The sequence below is a fragment of the Marmota monax genome, unplaced genomic scaffold, assembly GCF_021218885.2.
Source record: "Marmota monax isolate L192 unplaced genomic scaffold, Marmota_monax_Labrador192_F-V1.1 WCK01_AAM20220418_F8-fsc00052, whole genome shotgun sequence".
Lineage (NCBI taxonomy): Eukaryota > Metazoa > Chordata > Mammalia > Rodentia > Sciuridae > Marmota > Marmota monax.
Window position 1 is genome coordinate 9,818,168 of NW_026693473.1, and position 16,773 is coordinate 9,834,940.

Below are 16,773 nucleotides of genomic sequence, written 5' to 3' on the forward strand. Positions count from 1 at the left end.
CTCCTGCTCCGTGGCCTCATGCTGCCACCTCTGCAACAATCTCTCCTGCCGCTGGAAGTCCCTCCCTCGTTCACCACCAGGCAGTCAATGCTGCACTGTTGGACACGGAGGATTAGTTAGGCTGGGAAAGAATGTGCAAAGTGTCTCACTGCATTTAAAGTACCAGCAGGTCATGTAAAGGAGAAACTCAGGAAGTAAGAGCTAAATTGGATGAGTACACCAGACTGCAGGTGCTTTCTGGAATATATATTTCATTGACTACTTAGCTTTGCTTTTGTCACACCACTCTTATTCTTTGGAGTGCTGAAGCAAATTAGTTTATAGGTTTTTTTTTTTTTCTTCTTTTAGTTCGAAGCATCTCTTCTTACTCTGGTACAGTCCCTGGCAGACTGAGATGCAACAAGAGGTGAATCGTGTATCACCTTCACATCTCTTCTAGAATTACATCTGTCAAGAGCCCCAGTGTGCAGTAGAGATAGGAACCAAAAAGCAGAGGACAGAAGAGGAGAGAGGGAGAGTACTAGGGGCCAGGGAAGAAGAGAGCTGGTTAGTTTGCAGTCTGTTTTCCTTCTTCTTCCTTCTCCTTGAATCCCTCCTTTCTATTTATAAATCGTATCAGAGGAAAAATCAGACTTTAAAGACAGTTGACTTATATTTATTGATGGTGTTGATTTAAATGCAATTTGTCTGAGCTTTTTGACCAATTACCATACCCGCATTCACCATAGATGAAAACCAACCTTGGCATTCTCAACAGACACATAAATTGGATAAGAATGAGGCAGACACAGCCTGCTCAGCTCCCAAGTATCAGCCATATTATATCCACGGTTTGTGGTCTTCACAAGTTTTGAACAGCAGAGGAGTTGGCAATGTGTGGAAATAATTGGAAATGTGAGATATAGTCCTACAAGATGATGATGGCCCACACAGCTATCTGCTGATGTGGAAGGCCACATCAATGTGGGTGTGCAGGTAGACTTGGCTTTGACCTTCCTGATCTCTACTAGGCATTTAGAAGTATGGTCCAAGTTGGGCATGGTGGCGTAACCTGTAATCCCAGTCACTCAGGAGACTGAGGCAGGCAATACAAGTTGGAGGCCAGCCTCAGCACTTAGCAAGACCCTGTTTCAAAATAAAATAAAATAAAAAGGGCCAGGGATGTAGCTCTGTGGTAGAGCACCTCTGGATTTAATCTCCAGTACCACAAATAAATAAATTAATTAAATTAAATAAATCGCCACTCAAGGATATATATCTCAGGTATTCAGGGAGAGGAATAGGAACTCTTCCAAAACAAATAAAACAGTTTCAAAGGCCTGGCCCATATCCCAAGGTCCTTAAGAAGACACTAAATATTTTTTTTAATAAAATCAGCATACTATAGTAATGCAGCCATGTCAATGTTTATAGCAGCTCAATTCACAATAGCTAAACTATGGAACCAACCTAAGTGTCCCTCAATACATGAATTAATAAAGAAAATGTGGTAGATATACTCAATGGAATATTACTCAGCTTTAAAGAAGAGTGAAATTATGGCATTTGCCAGTAAATGGATGGAGTTGGAGAATATCATGCTAAGCAAAATAAGCCAATCCCACAAAACCTGAACGCTTTCTCTAATATGTGGATGCTAATTCACAGTAAGGTGGGGGGCACTAGGAAGAATAGCATTACCTTAGATTAGGTAGAGGGAAGTGATGGGAGAGGAGAGAGGGGATGTGGGAATAGGAAAGACAGTAGAATGAAATAGACATTATTACTGTATGTATATATGTAACTACATGACCAATATGATTCTGCAACATGTACACTCAGAAAAATGAGAAATTATATCCCATCTATGAATGGTATATCAAAGTGCATAAATGCATTCTACTGTCATGTATAACTAATTAAAACAAATAAAAAATTTTTTAAAATTTTTCCCACCTATTCCCTTGGTGTTTTTCTTTTTCCAAAGACAGTCTTATTCTTGAACCACTCCCACTAATTAGGGGGAAAAAAATCTTTCACCCTCCCTTCCTCTCTGGTTTCTGTGAATTCCAGACTCCTTGGGATCTCTGGTTCTAACTGCTCAGAACACATTTATGACAAAAACAAAGCAAAACATCAGGGAAGGCAGAGTGGGGGGGGGGGGCAGATCCATTTCTATAACAAAGGAGGCCCAAAAGGGCAAAGGGGAAAAATAAATTGCAGAAGGCACAGTTGTGGCAGCATCTTATTACAACTTCCAGCTGATCGGGTGTAGCCCAACTAGAGACATCTGTTGGGAGTTTACAACAGAAACAAACGCACAGGAAAAAATGAAAACCCTATAACACATACCCAGACCAAGCTCTCTAACAGCCCCTCTGCCTTGCCCTCCATACCATTCCCACTGGGCCAGGCTGGGTTGTAGAGGGGAAGGAAACGGGCTCTGCAAGCCGCTACCCACCCCCACCCCACCTGCACATGACTCATTCACACATGATTGGAACTTACAACTTTTCTCTCTACTTGGTTTTCCTCCCAGGAAAAGCAGAGACTGCCCCACTCCTCGGAGAGCCCATGGCAACTTCCTTTAGGTCTGGAATTCATTTCTAAAACTCCTTGAATGTAAGGGAATAGATCAGGCAGTATCCTTATTCTTGATCATTAAGACAACCCACAGAAGAGGTGGCAAAACCTTAGCAGACCTTGTCACTCCTCCACACATAGCCTCTCAGGTCTGAAAGTGGGAAATGGAGCTCACCCTGACCTCTCCGAAAATTAGCTCAAAAAGGTGAGGGAAAGCCCATGCTCAAACAATTTAAATGAAGAATATGGAACACTGTTGGGTCCCAGACACAGCACCGAGAGTTGTGTCGTCCAGAAAGGCCCAAGACCATGCACAACTTAGATCTGAGCACCCCCTGTAGCAGTTCCAGATGCTCACCTGTTCTGTTAAATTTTCCTATTTATTCTCTTCCCCATGGCATGCCAACAGAACCAGAGCAGTGCTACTCAAAAAATAACAAAATGTTTTATACACATTTCCATATATACAACTGAACAACATTTTACATGTTTCTTTTGCACAGCAAAAGTTATAAACATTCAGCTCTGAGAACACAGTTATGTACAAAAAATGTCAAAAATACTTCACAACAGTGCAAAAATATTTTACACAGCATCATGGAGTGAGATATTTGGGCCAGGAGGAAGGTGTATGTGACTCTAAAGGAGAACTCTTTTTTAGACATTAGATGTCTTTAACTGTAAACAAAATGCCGCTTTCTTTCATAACACCCCCCCCCCAATAGTTATTTGAGGAATTTGGCAGAATTTCAAGAGTCTGAGTCTGAGGTAAACAGCCCAAGCTCTCTCACCAAAAAGAACTGGGTGCAAAAGAGTGGTATTTAAACCTTAAACATTGTGAGATTTTTTTTTTTAATGATATCTCAATGACAGGGCAAGGCCTCGCCCAGTGAGGGGTTGAGGGAGGAAGTTAACCCCTCCTCCTCAGGCCCCAGCTGCTTAGCAAACAGGAAACTGGCGGACAGGCACCTCACACTGCCCTCCTGGACTATTTGAACTTCAGGGGCCCTTCTCTTCACCACCACCAAGAAGACTACCCCTTTCTCCTCCGTAGGGTTTTCTCTTTCACATCTCCCACATCCCCACTCGCAACCAGAGCCGCCTCCAAAAGAGCAAAAAGTGTTAGGGCGCGGGGTGGATGGGGAGGACCATAGGGAACCCAGGACCAGGGCCCCACGTGCCCGATTTCCTTTGGATGCAGGCGGGGAATAGGGAGATTGCTAGAACGACGGTTGGGGAGCCACTGTGGGGTGCCAGGGGAGCACCGAGGAGTCTGCTGGGAGCTCAACCCGAGTGGGGCTCGTCCGGGCTGGAGCTGTCTGCGGAACCAGACTTGTTCCCAGCAGTGGTGGAGGTTGCGTCCGGGCCTCCGCCCTCGATGGAGCTCTCACTGCCAGTGCTCTCGCCCGACAGCAGGCGCGTCACCCTCAAGTCTGCCTGCAGGGTGCGCACATCGTTGCCGAAACTGAGCTCTCCCAGGTCGTTAATAAGCTGCGACAGCTGAGCCTTCACGTCTGAGGCGCTGCACGACAGCGGAGGTGGAGTCCCCAGCCCAGGGCCCAGCGAGACGACGCCGCCCCCCAGCATCTCCTCGCGCCCATTCTCCATGGTGTCTAGCAAGTCCCCACATTCGAAGTGCATGGCCACCACCAGTGCCCTCTGTGCCTCGGTCTCCTCTTCTGCTGGGCCCTCCACCCCCACACGATTCTCCTCCTCCTCCTCCTCCTCCTCTTCCTCCAGGCAGCCCTCGGGGTGCTCCTCTTCCTCTTCCTCCTGTAGCTCCTGCTCCTGCTGTTCGCCCAGCAGGTCCTCGGTGATGGAGCCGAGCTTGGGCGCGCTGCGGCTCCGCTCCACCGGCGGTTTATAGCAGCAAGATCCGTGCAGGAGCAGTTTGCGCAGGGGCACTAGCGGGATAGTGTGCGCACCCACCAGCTCCTGCTGCTGGTGACGCGCGTCGTCCCGCCGCTTGAGGCGTTTAAATTCCGCCAAAGCGTTGGCCGAAGTCTGGTAGAGCAGCAGGGCCATGGCCTGCGCCTTCTCCGGCTTAGACACCAGAACGGCATGGCAGCGCAGCATTACCGCCTTGTGCTTCAGCTCATGCCGGTACACCCAGGCGAAGACCTTGGGTAGCCGCGCGTCTGCCACGCAGTAGGTGACGCGGTGCAGCAGGTAGAGGTGGCCCGGGCGGCGCAGCGCGCGCTCTTCAGCGTGCACCATACGGATACCTTGTGCACTCACCGTGAGCTTCATCTTGGTACCCTGACGGCCCGCCTCGCTTTTACTCCAGATCTTACCTACGGCTAGGTCGGTGCAGCCGTCGCCGCGCGCCTGAATGGTGGTGGCATTGCCCAGGTAGAGCACGGTGTATGTGGGGTCCTCGCTGGTAATGTGCAGCTTCTTGCGCTTGGAGCGGAACATGCTTCCCACCCGACTGAGCGCGCCTTCGGGGCACGCTCTCGCTAGCGAGCTGAGCGCTGAGTAGTGCAGGCTCACAGCGTAGCCTTTGGGTTTGGACGTCTGCCGCGGCGGCGCTTCGGCCAGCAGCTCGAACTTGTGCTTCTTCCAGGGCAGCATCTCTGGAGGGCACCCGGGCGCAGCTGGGCGGCGGCGGCCGAGCCCCGGGTCTGAACCCAGCTGAGCCACCAGCCCCGGCCGGGCTTGGCCCGGGCAAGACCGAAAGATAAAACTGCTGGGAGCCGGCCAGTGGTAGGAAGAGGGGGGCAGGGAAGAACGGATAGTGCTTGGGATCCCCGCAGGGGGTGGGGAAGAATTGTTAAAGGAAAATATTCAGCTTCGAGTTTGTAAGGGGTGGAGGCGCACACACAGAGAATTACCCCAGCCTGGTGAAGGACGAGGGCAAAAAGTCTCAGGCAAGCAACACAACGAGAGAAAAGGGAAGGAGAGTGGAGCGGAAAATGTCAGAAGAAAAGCGAGATGCGCGCATACAAATAAATAGAGGGAGCCTCGGCAAAAGCAACGGGGTGGTGCGGGAATCTGCAGGAACTCCGGCCAACGTGAACAGGGCCCCCTGCCACATACACACAAACCCCGGGCCTGGGGCCAGAAGCCGCGGAAACTCTTCAGCAGTTTGCCCAGGGTCCAGGGCTCCCCACCTACTAGGGGTGCTGGAGACCGAGAACCTCTCAGCTGAGCAAGTCCTGGAATCAGTAGCGAGCCCAAAGTGTGGTTAGATGATAGGTCCGGCTGGCCTCGGCGGGCCCCGCGCAGCAGTCCCGCGGTGGCTCACTGCATCTTCGCTCCAGCGGGATGCCGGGGACTCACGCTCCGCCAGCTCACTGTCCAGACCAGCTCCACCACCGCAGCATTGGGCTCCAAGGTCGGGGCGCACGCATGGTCGGCTTCGGGGATCGCCGCTACCTCATTTCTTCTCTCCGAGGATTGTCCAACTCCACTCCCGGGCTCTCCACGGTCGGCTGCTGGTCTTTGCAGCGCGCCCTCTTCAGTCCTGCAAGCGGTGGCAGGCTGCCCTCACATCATTGCTGTCAGGGAAGGAAGATCTCGGGTAAATATAGGCCGGCACGAACCATTCGCAGCGCAGGGACAGGGGAGGAGCAGAGAAGACGATCAGTTTCGAGCTGCGACGCCCGACGGTTTTCTGGTCTCTTAAAGGGACAAGGTTGCACGCATTGGTCGAGAGAAAGAGAAGACAGATCCAATCTGGCAACTATGCCTCAAATTTAGCAGTATCTCATTTATATACAGAAACCACGAATAACTGGGGTTACCCCGCAGCAAAAGGAACTTGATCTCTCACACTCCACCCCCACGGTGAATTGCAACTCACTGAATAAATGTACGTCTAGATCGAAACTTCTGGGGGAGGTAGTGGAAGTGGAAATTGTGAACTATAATTTCCTGTGGAAATGGCTGGGAAAATAGTCCCCTTCCCCTTGTGAGACAGCTCTCTCAGAATCTCAAGGTGCCATTTAATATTATTTTCAGAATTAATAATTAATTAATAATAAAACAGAGAGGCAAGTTACTTGGAGCCAGTTACTTACAGGTAAACAGCTGATAGTGAAGTGAGTGGTAAGATGACTAGAGCGAACAATATTGAATACAGTTAATAAATTAGGTGCTTCCTAACATCCTCCTCCAGCAATAACCCTTCCTGCCCTCAAAGTAGAGCACTTTTCTGAGATAGGTATAATTTTAAGTAATGCTGTATATGGTTAGACCTCAGTTTACTTTGGCAGGCCTGTCATTCAGTTTTATTATAGCATTGACACATTCTGAATGAGAATTCCTAGTAAAAATTCTAATGAGTGTTAAATATCCTCCAATGGGAGTGATGATTGCATCATTATTTTTCTCATTTGCCAACTGGACATTGTAGTTTTAGTCATCTGACCAGCTTGACCCTTGGCTAATAGCTCATTTCTAGGTCCTTGAAACAACCCACTTGCCTCTATGGTTTGTTCATCCAAAGCAAAAAACGTCTTCTAGATGGAATGTGTGATAAATGTCCAGATGGTCCTGCAACAAACTCCCTGCCTCCTCATGGAGGCTGACAGTGGTCTCTCTTCTTAGGCTCAGACCACTGGGGATCTTGGATTTTCATTTAAGAACCACTGAGGCTCCTGGAAATTCCCTGGCCCTACATTTGCTATCTTTTAACCTTTCTTTGAATTCTAACCCAGGTTTATCAGAGTCATGGGTATTGAATTACCTTTTGGTGACAGGTCCTGAGCTAGGAGTAGACCCAAATCCCATTCCCAAGAAGCTCCTGGTCCAAAGAAGGATGTAAATGCCACTAAACTCTGTCTGAGCTTCCCCTGCAAGGTAGGTTTTATGGTACCCTGTGTCCTCTGTGACTAGTACAAAGAGACAATAAATGTTTGTTGTTTTTATGAATGAGACATGCATGTGAATAAGAAGACAGACTGATCTAAATGCCTTCAGAAAGACCGACATGCTTGGAGAAGCTGATAAGAAAAGGTTCATTATGACAAGGAAAATCAGAAAAGACTCCATGGAGGTGGTGATGTTTGAAAGATGAACAGGATTTCTCAAAATAACAAAGGATTGGAGGTCTTTCTGGGTATACAAGATGGCAAAATTATAGAAGTATGTAAAAGCATGTACATGTGCAGAGTAGGATGGAATTCAATGACTGTAACAATGAAAGAAAAACTTTCCTCATAATGCTTTTTGGGCCCTCTTATTCTCTGTACTCTTGGAAGGAAGGAATGGCCCTCTCACACCAGCTGGCCCTATGACCTTCTACCAGAGCCATCATGCCTTACTCCTCAGCTGCCCTGATGGGTTAATGGAAGGATGCCAGACATGGCACCAGAATGAGGTGGGACTGTTATACACCATTAAACCAACATTAATTTCTCTTCTCTCGGATTTCTGAAATATCTTGCAGTGTCAGTGAAGTAGACAGTAACTTTTCCAAAGCGAAAAAAATTTCTGAAAGAAACACATCAAATTAACCTGTGCTAAGTGATCTTTAGCTGGTCTATAATCTTGAAATCAAAACTCCACAAAAGCAGACATTGTACTTAAGCGGTAGGCATTTCTAACTGTCTCAGAGGACCAAGGGCCAGAAGGTTCTGGAAGGGGAAAAGAGGAGCAGTAGTGAAATTTAAGGCTGATTTCATTCTCTGCAGGAGGCACCACTGTGGGATTTATATGATTAAAAAGACAGAGCAGGGAATTACAGTGGCAGGGAGGCATCCACAGGCCAACTGGGCCAGTCCCAGATGTACAGGTCCACAGAGATGTTCCTGGTGACTAGATCATGTCCTGCCTCAACTGCCTTTTTAATACAAGAGAGGTTATTAACCTCGGAAGAACAGAAAGGTTCTAGGCAAATGTGTGAGTTATGCCTTCTACCTGTGCTCCAAGACCCAGGAGGGAAACGGGACAGGCTCCTCCTGGCCTGAGCCTGGACCAACCAACCTCTGGAGCCTACCTTATCTTGTGAAGAAGCTGGCCACCCCCATTCCACTGAAGACATAAGTCACAACTGAAGCTGCGTTTCCTCAGCTGGGAAAGCTGAGGGCACTGTTTATGAGATCTGAGACACAGGGCTCTTCCAGAACTGAACCACAGCAAAGTCAGGTGAGAAATGGGTCAGACTGCAGACTGTACTTTTTGTGAAACTGCCCCATCTACTGGTGACAGGCAGAAGTACCAGTTGATGGGAAAGTTTCTCATAAAACTGTGCAAGCCAGTATTTGAATCAATGCACCTACCGCCACGTCACAGCTGGAAGGAAATGCTGCCACAAGGAGTCCCAGACCACAGTTTGGCATTGAAGAGTCAGCTTTTTATCTCACAAAAGGCTTTTGGACCCACTTTCTGCCACTTTAAGTGGTGCTGTATGCTTCTCCCCCAACATCCTATAGAATGGACATTGACTTCAGAGCTGACAAATGACAAATCTGGAAATTTCAAAGTCGTTCAACAAATATTTGTTGAGAATCTACAGGGAATGTTGATGTCGTTTCTGAGAATAGAACTGTAAAGAAGACAGAGATGTTTGCCTTCATGGGATTTATAGCCCATAGGGAGGCAGAGAATCAACAAACAACTAATAAAATATCAGATGGTGATAAGGTGAAAGGAAACAGTGCTAAGGATGGAAGGCGGCTGGTTTAGAAGTGTAGTCTGGAAGGTGTCTCTCTGGGCAGAGCTCTAGAAGAGCCTGAGCCAGGCGCACAGAGACAGGGGAAAGTGCTCTGGCCTGTGCTGGCCAGTGGGGTCATCACAGTGATGGTGACAGATAAACTTCACTCTAAGTACTCCAGAGTCTCAGAAGGAAAAAGAAGGTCTAGCAAACAGTGAAGAGACCAGAGACCCCTTTGTGGCAGGATGTACTTCATGCTAAGCATTGAAAGCTGGTGGGGGGGGGGGCAGATTGCTGTTGCCAGATGGGAGAAAGAAGCCCAGAGAGAAAACTGCTCCTGCAGAAAGTAGTTCATATGGAACACTAAATGACAGGGCAAAAGCAGGAAACTCAAGTGTACTAAGCACCTGCATATGTCAGACGCTGTGCCAAGTGAGGTGTGCTCCAATCTCTTCCTTTTACAGAGAGAAAGGAGTAGGCATGGAGGAGTTGAATAACTTACCCAAGGTCCCCAAAGCACCATTCTTTTTTGTGCTTCGGTCTGGCAGAGGCCTGCCTCCCTAGCACCTTCAGTGGCAGGTGAAGGCTTTTTCCACACTGGGGGGCACTAGAGCAGCTGGAGCAGGGAAGCACTGGGATCAGAGGCAAAGCTCTAAGCAGCCCTAACACACTGGGGGTCCCAGAACAGGCTGCTGCCCCCTCTCAGGGCATTTGCTTCCCTGTGAGCTGTGCAAATTCCTTTTAGTTCTAAAGATTGCAGGAAGCTCTGTTCATTTCCTGGGACTTCCATAACTAATTACCTTGAAGAGAGGGGGCTTAAAACCACAGAACTGTGTCCTCTCACAGGAAGAACCTCCCTGCTTCTTCCCAGAGCCCCGTGATTGCCTGTAGTTCTGGACATTCCTTGGCTTATAGACATTTCCCCGTGGGCTCTGCCTCCGTGTTCATGTGGTGTTCTCCCTATGTTCTGTTTTTTTCAAATTTGCCTCTTCTAAGGACAGGGGTCGTGGCATGAGGCACCACTCTAATCACAGTAATCTCTTCTTTCCTTGATTACATCTATAACGCTTATTCAAATAAGATCACACCAACAGCCCTGGGGGTTAGGACTTCTCTTTTTGAGGGATACCACTCAACTCAAAACAGGGGCTATGGCAGGAAACTGCAGGAGTCAAGGAGGAACAAGGTTAGAAGTCCACAATCTCCTATCCTTACTCCTATCCTTGGTATGCACCCCCGGAAATGTGCTTGCTGTGCCCCTTACAGTGGAGCCTCTCCTTTTCTGGGCTGCTTGCTCAGAATGTTTGCCACAAGGACAAAGGCAAAATGCAGAAATGCAAAGGCACAGAAGGAAACCAAAAGAAGGGAAGCCACAAGCCTATGAGAGCCTTCTCATCACTGCCACCAAAGGGGCCAGGAAACAACTAGAGGAGCTTGTCCCCTCTGAAGGTAGAGGGAGGAAAAATCATTACCTCTGCATGGTTAGCTTTAAAGCAGAAACCCTGTGGCTTTTATTTATAAAGTGTTTATTTTTGACATTTCCATTTGTGACAATGGTAACTGATGATGAATGCATCTTCTACATGGTGGTTCACAGAACCCTCAACCCTCTCATGACAGAAAGGGCAAGGTGTAGTCTTCTCCTTGAGTTGCATGATAAAGGCACTGGCCTGCTCTTGCCAACCTAGGCACCCTTTGTGAGGCTGTCAGTATTGTCCCTGCTGTTTCAGATACCTGGGTGAAAGGCAGGGTAGCGTGAAGAAGAAGGGGAGGTATCAGGGTCAAGGGTCTTGCAGAGCACCTCAATGGTCATTCATCCAACACCCACTCTCTTGCATTAACCTCCCTTAGAACATCTTGACACCTGGTTAGGTAGCCTTCGATTCAACACCCGGGACTAGCAGATGGAATGTCCAAAGCTGCACATTCCATCTTGAACCACCCTAATTCTAAGAAGTTTCAGACCAATTAAACGTAAAATTGCAATGCTGTGGCTTCTCCCGTGTGTTCTGGTTCTGCTTGCCCTGTGTCTGCTCAATCTTCTCTCCCTTCCCTGTGACAGTCCTGCACATAAAATGGAAATAGTCCTCACACAGCCCTGGTGTCCTCCCCAAGCCAGTCATACTTCCATCACCTTTGTCTCACAGGACATGTTTCTGCATTCCATCCTCATTCAGATTGATATGTTAATTCCTATTAATGTATTTAGAATGAGTTAAGGGGAAGTGTCACACTTAGGGACAAAAAGCAAAACCTGGGTCCTCAGAAGGCCTGTTGGAGAAGGGTCAACTGTGGGTAAAAAGTTCATTGCTCTAATGCTGATTTGACCTGCTAAACCCTGTCTGATCACCATCAGAAATGTAAATTCATCAGGGCAGGAATTTGTTCATACTGAATCTCCAGTGCCTAGTAGAAGGAAGGAAGGAAGGAAGGAAGGAAGGAAGGAAGGAAGGAAGGAAGGAAGGAAGGAAGGAAGGAAACACTTTCTATGTACAGATTTTTAGAGTTGGTGATTATTAATCCTCCTTCTAGCCTCCTTTACTTTGTTTTACTTTCTTTCATTTAATTGGGTCTCAATTCCTACAACTCAAAGTGCCGAAAATAATACCCTTTCTCACTTGACTGTTGTGAAGGACAAAACTAGTTGCAAAGTCATTGTGAATAAAAGACCCTATATATTCCACATATAAGAGTTAGGAAAAACTCATGGGCATAAATCTAGTGCACATAGGATCCTGCAACCTGTGTCACCAAAGCCACATGCTTTTGACATTGTTCTTGCATGTACAACTTGCACAAGCAGGCAATTGATGTTTGAGTGCAGTGACTCAATCACTTAAAATACCCACCAATAAAGTGTCTGCTGAACTATTGAATCTCACTTGTGTGTGAGAATCCACCCATTTCCAACAGGGATAAACTGAGAATGGCAGAAAATTCAAGGAAGTTTCCCTGCTGAGCCAAGGACACTCAACAGAGACAGCCAGACTTCTATTTTTCACAACTCCCACCTATGCAAATTGCAGAAAGAGGTGGTGTAGAAAATAAGAGTGAAGGGAAACAGGGCTACTACATACTTGTCTTGGAACAATTTTTCTGCCACTGACACACTTTTAGCTTAGGAGTGAAAGGCAAACCAAAACAGAAACCATCCACTCTTCTCTCTCCCTCCTCAGGCAAATGTGGAGCCCAGAGCTCAGCAGTGTAGAGTTGGATTGGCAAAGAGTGCTCCAAGCTTTATTTCTGGGTTTGAATATTGTTCAGATGAGGTAAATCGAGCATTATGCAACACCATGAATGAGGAACACCCACTGTCACTGTTTGAAGCCAGATACAAGACTTCTAATCCCCAAATCAATGCAACTTCCTCCAGGAGGCAGCTGTTCAGAGAATTCCGGCTCCAATGGAAGGACCTCATTATATGGGGGATTGGGAGACTCTGACCAATCCTTCAGACATAAGTCCAACAGATGAGTATTTCCATTGGTGTGACAAAAAGACCAGGGGCATTTGGCTGGCACTGGCATTTGTGTTGTTCCTGAAGTTTATGAGTGGACTCACTTCTGTAGTTAGAAGTCAGAGACCTGGGCTCATTCATCTTTGCAACCCCTCACTACAGCTTCAGCCAGAGTCTTACTCAACCCTTCACCACAATCATCACTCCCCTCCTCAATCATGTACTTCATTCCTTGATCTGGGTCCTGTGATTTTTTTCTCATCAGCACCCTCCATTTCTTTCCTCTTTGCCCTTCTCACTTAACAATTAATTATCCAGCAGGGTTCTCACCTGCATTGCTCAGTTGGTGGGAAAAAAAATCGTACACTCGTCCCACTAATGAATCTTGCAATCTAGCAATCTTGCAGCATTATCTCATTGGCTATCTCTGCTGGACAGGAGTTATGATTATCATTATTATCTCTATTAACCAGAGAAGAAAACTGACACTCAGTTCTTTGAGTAATGCCTCTGGGAAAATATTAAGCTATGCTTCACACTTATTTGTCAACTGGGAATCAGTTCTGCTAGTTAATCTTACATTTGACTCCTCACCAGTTCTACTTAAATTATCACTGATTTATTTGGTCAAGATATTTCAGAGCCCTTAAATGAATGACAATAGAAACCCAAAGTGTTTATTTTCTCAAAATCCTGGATGACAAGATCTAGAAAAGGAAATTAGGGTAAAGCCTCAAGTTAGTGATTGACCTATAGGAAGAGATGGCATGTTTCTCTAAACCATATGTTGTTGTTGTTGTGTTGTAACATGTAAAATCTACTTAACCTTATTTCTTGAGTTAGTGGTATCTTTAACCACTCAGCTTTGGCAAGAATTTCAGGAGCTGTCTCTAATTCTATTTTATGTGTCTTCTCCTCATCTTCCTTCTCAGATATTTTAAAGACATATAGCTTCTAAGTTGGCAAATGGGAGAAATCATGTTCCGGTGCATTCCTTTACCTGTCTGTAAGCACTACATTCCCAAAGGCTTACCAAGCACCACAGGGCTTGTCAGAAATTCCTTGGGAGTTTCCCAAAGTTCCCAAATGAGGTGCAGCACACGGAGAGCTTGGGAGATTCCAGAAATGGGTAAGCAGTAGTGTTCCAACTCTGTTAACTTGGTGTGATTGAGCTCTAGCCAGACCCACTTCAATGACTTTGCCTGCATTAGAAAGTAGTGGACTACCCTTGCAACTCAAAGTATTACCCATAGCATCTGTATTACCTGGGAATTTGTTAGAAACAGAGACCCAGACCTTATTCATCAAAATCTTTGTTAAAGAAATTTCCAGGGGGGGTTGGAGTTGTGGCTCTGTGGCAGAGTGCTCATCTAGCACATGTGAGGCACGGGGTTCCAAACTCAGCACCACATAAAATACGTAAAATAAAGATATTGTGTCCAACTACAGCTAAAAAACTTAAAAGAAATTTCCAGGGGATTCATATATGCATTAAATTTTGAGAGGTACTAGATGAGATGGTTTCTTTTTTGGGGGGGAGATGTGTACCAGGGATTGAACTCAGGGGCACAGCCCAATTTTTTATTTTATTCAGAGGCAGGGTCTTACTGGGTTGCTTAGCGTCTCCCTGTTGTAGAGGCTGACTTTGAACTCATGATCCTCCTGCCTCAGCCTCCCTGCTGCGCAGGTGGAGACGCTCCTTGATCCAGTGATTTTTATTTTTTTAAGTCTTAACTGACAGATCAAAATGTATATATGTATGATGTACATCATGTTTTAATGTGCTATAGGTAGTGGAAAGCTAAATACAGCTAGTTAACATATGCATTAACTTGATCCTATTTTTTTTTTTTTTTGAATACATGCTAACAATCCTCATTCCCCAGTCCTCCCAGGAATTTATACAATAGTGATAAGATGTGGGTTTGATTCCTGACACTGCATATATTTCATCTATGACCCGGGAAAACTACTCTCTTCTCTGAGCATCACAATAGTGAAGCGGTTTTCTGGATCAATGAGAATGTCTTTTACACACGTCACTCTAAATTGACTTCATATTTGCGTTACAGATAAAATTAATAATAAAGTGAGAAACAAAAGCACAGGCTTTGAAGAGTGGAACCAACTCGCAGTTTTCTCTTTAACTATTGAAAAAAAATGTTAATGAAATTTTAACTGGAACTTCTAAGCATTATTATTACTATTATTATTAGAAATAAAGCAGACATCAGACCCTAACTTAATTTCCTTGAAACCTTACCAAACTCTGGAAATATTCAACTTCTCGTTCCGAACTCCCATTCAGGCAGCTAGGGAATCGTAGGTAAACAAAAAATGTATTTAGTTTCTGGGTTGAACCTCCGGGACTCCACATTCGGTTGAAAACCAAAGCGTGGGAGTCGCTTCCACCACGCCCCCGCCGCAGAAACACCCTTCTTTGGAGTCTCCGCCTACTCCCGAAGAAACCAGCTAGGAGGCGGGGTTCGTACCTTGAATGTGAGCGGCCATATTTTCCAGTTGTCTTCGTTTCCAGCCGGACGCTAAAGACTAAAGAGCAAATCTGGGATGTACCATTCTCTTGACTGAATCATTCTATACAAATTGAGATATTTACAGGGTCATTCATAGGAAAGACCCAGAAATTATCTTTAAATTTCTTTTATATAATACTGGAAAGCATCGTGGAGCAAGTCATTTCGCTTTTCCTTCTCATCTTTGGGCCTGAACTATTTGGACTCGCCCAAACGTAACTTCCTGAAGTAGAGCTTTGAATTCCGGAAGCGGCACGCGCTGGGAGGTTTGTACCACGACTGGATTGCTATGGGTCGGAAGAGAGCGCTGGGCAATGGGTCTCTGGGCCGGGCCCTTATCCGCCATCAGACTCAGAAGAGCCGGAGCCACCGTCACCCCGACCCGTGGGTAAGTTAGACACTGTCATCTTACTTACTCTGTGTAGTTTCGAGAGCCTGAGTGCTACAAAATTGGGGGTCAGAAGTCACAGAAATTTTGCACAGTGATGCCTAAGCAGTTTTCAAGTTGTCGTTTTTGCCAGACCTAGAAGCAGGCCCTAGCCAGCCACGGGGCCCAGAGGGAAAGGCCTGAAAGCTGACCTGGTATGACCGCGAGGCTGGAGTGAGAGTGCGAAGTCCCGGATGCCACACTGTCTTAAATGCGTTTGATTTTCGCTCTAGAGACAAGCCATAGGAGAAATGCTTGGAAGTTTCTGAGCAGAAAAGAAAACTTATTTAAAAACTGATTGGTTTAAAGAATTGAGCCTCCAAAACTATTGGGTTACCATGAGTACTACAAAATAACCTAGATCTGTGCTTCTCTCTCTCTCTCTCTCTTTTTTCTCCCTGGGGGTTTAATGAGCCATTTATTTCCAAGATGTGACAGGACTAATTTTTCTCTAGGCCTCTGGAAGACCCTTAAAAAGTGAATATGGTTTGGTTTCTGTTTCTCATTCAAGTCATTTATTCTCCAAGGTATTTGAGAATATCACTGAGTGATCAGTAAGATTCTCTGCTAAAGTTATTTTTTTTCCCACGTGCTGAATTTGACTATCCTGGTGCCACTATCATGCCATCCGAGTTACAACCATATAGGCTGTAAAGTAATCTGCATTCAGTACATATCAGGTGTGACTTACTGTGGACATTAGATTACTAGTAATTTTAATTGATTTTGAAGGAACTCGTTATTAATGTATTAGTGCAGCCTTTAGAAAGTAGAAAATTGAATGTAGATTCTAATCTTTATTCTAATATTTACTGATGCTGTGACCCAGAGCATCAGTAAAGTTAAGGGCCCTTAAGTTTGGACCCTTAACTTTTTTGTTTTATTTATTTGTAGCTGTACTAAGGACATAGCTGGTGTTTTTATTAGACTATGGGTTCCCTCTGGAAATCAGTTGAATAGTAACATTGGTAAGAGAGAATAAGAAATATTAGTATTGTATGTGATAACTTTTGTTTCTAGAATTTTTAATTTACATTTTACAGTAATTAATAGTACTTATACACTTAGCTCCCTATGTGTCACACACCTTTGGGTCACTGTGTAAAATGTATTTCTTATTGTGGTCTATCCAAAAATGGTGACTGGCAGAGTTGGACAGTCTGGGTTCAAATTCTATATATACCACTTAGTTTGA

General features: G+C 45.8%; 2 protein-coding genes across 2 annotated transcripts in view; one reads left to right on the top strand and one right to left on the bottom strand.

The window, feature by feature from the left end:
* Window positions 1-639: 639 nt before the first annotated feature.
* Fam43a (family with sequence similarity 43 member A) lies at window positions 640-6,075 on the bottom strand. Its single transcript, XM_046458088.2, has one exon. It carries the CDS (start codon window positions 5,134-5,136, stop codon window positions 3,847-3,849), a length of 1,290 nt encoding a protein of 429 aa, XP_046314044.1. The 5' UTR covers window positions 5,137-6,075; the 3' UTR covers window positions 640-3,846.
* A 9,320-nt stretch (window positions 6,076-15,395) lies between these two features.
* Window positions 15,396-16,773, top strand: part of Lsg1 (large 60S subunit nuclear export GTPase 1) — a 28,046-nt gene continuing 26,668 nt past the window's right edge. Inside the window, exon 1 of the mRNA XM_046457941.2 lies at window positions 15,396-15,539. Coding sequence (XP_046313897.1) covers window positions 15,441-15,539 — 99 coding nt within the window. The 5' untranslated portion in view covers window positions 15,396-15,440. The remainder of the gene's footprint in view (window positions 15,540-16,773) is intronic.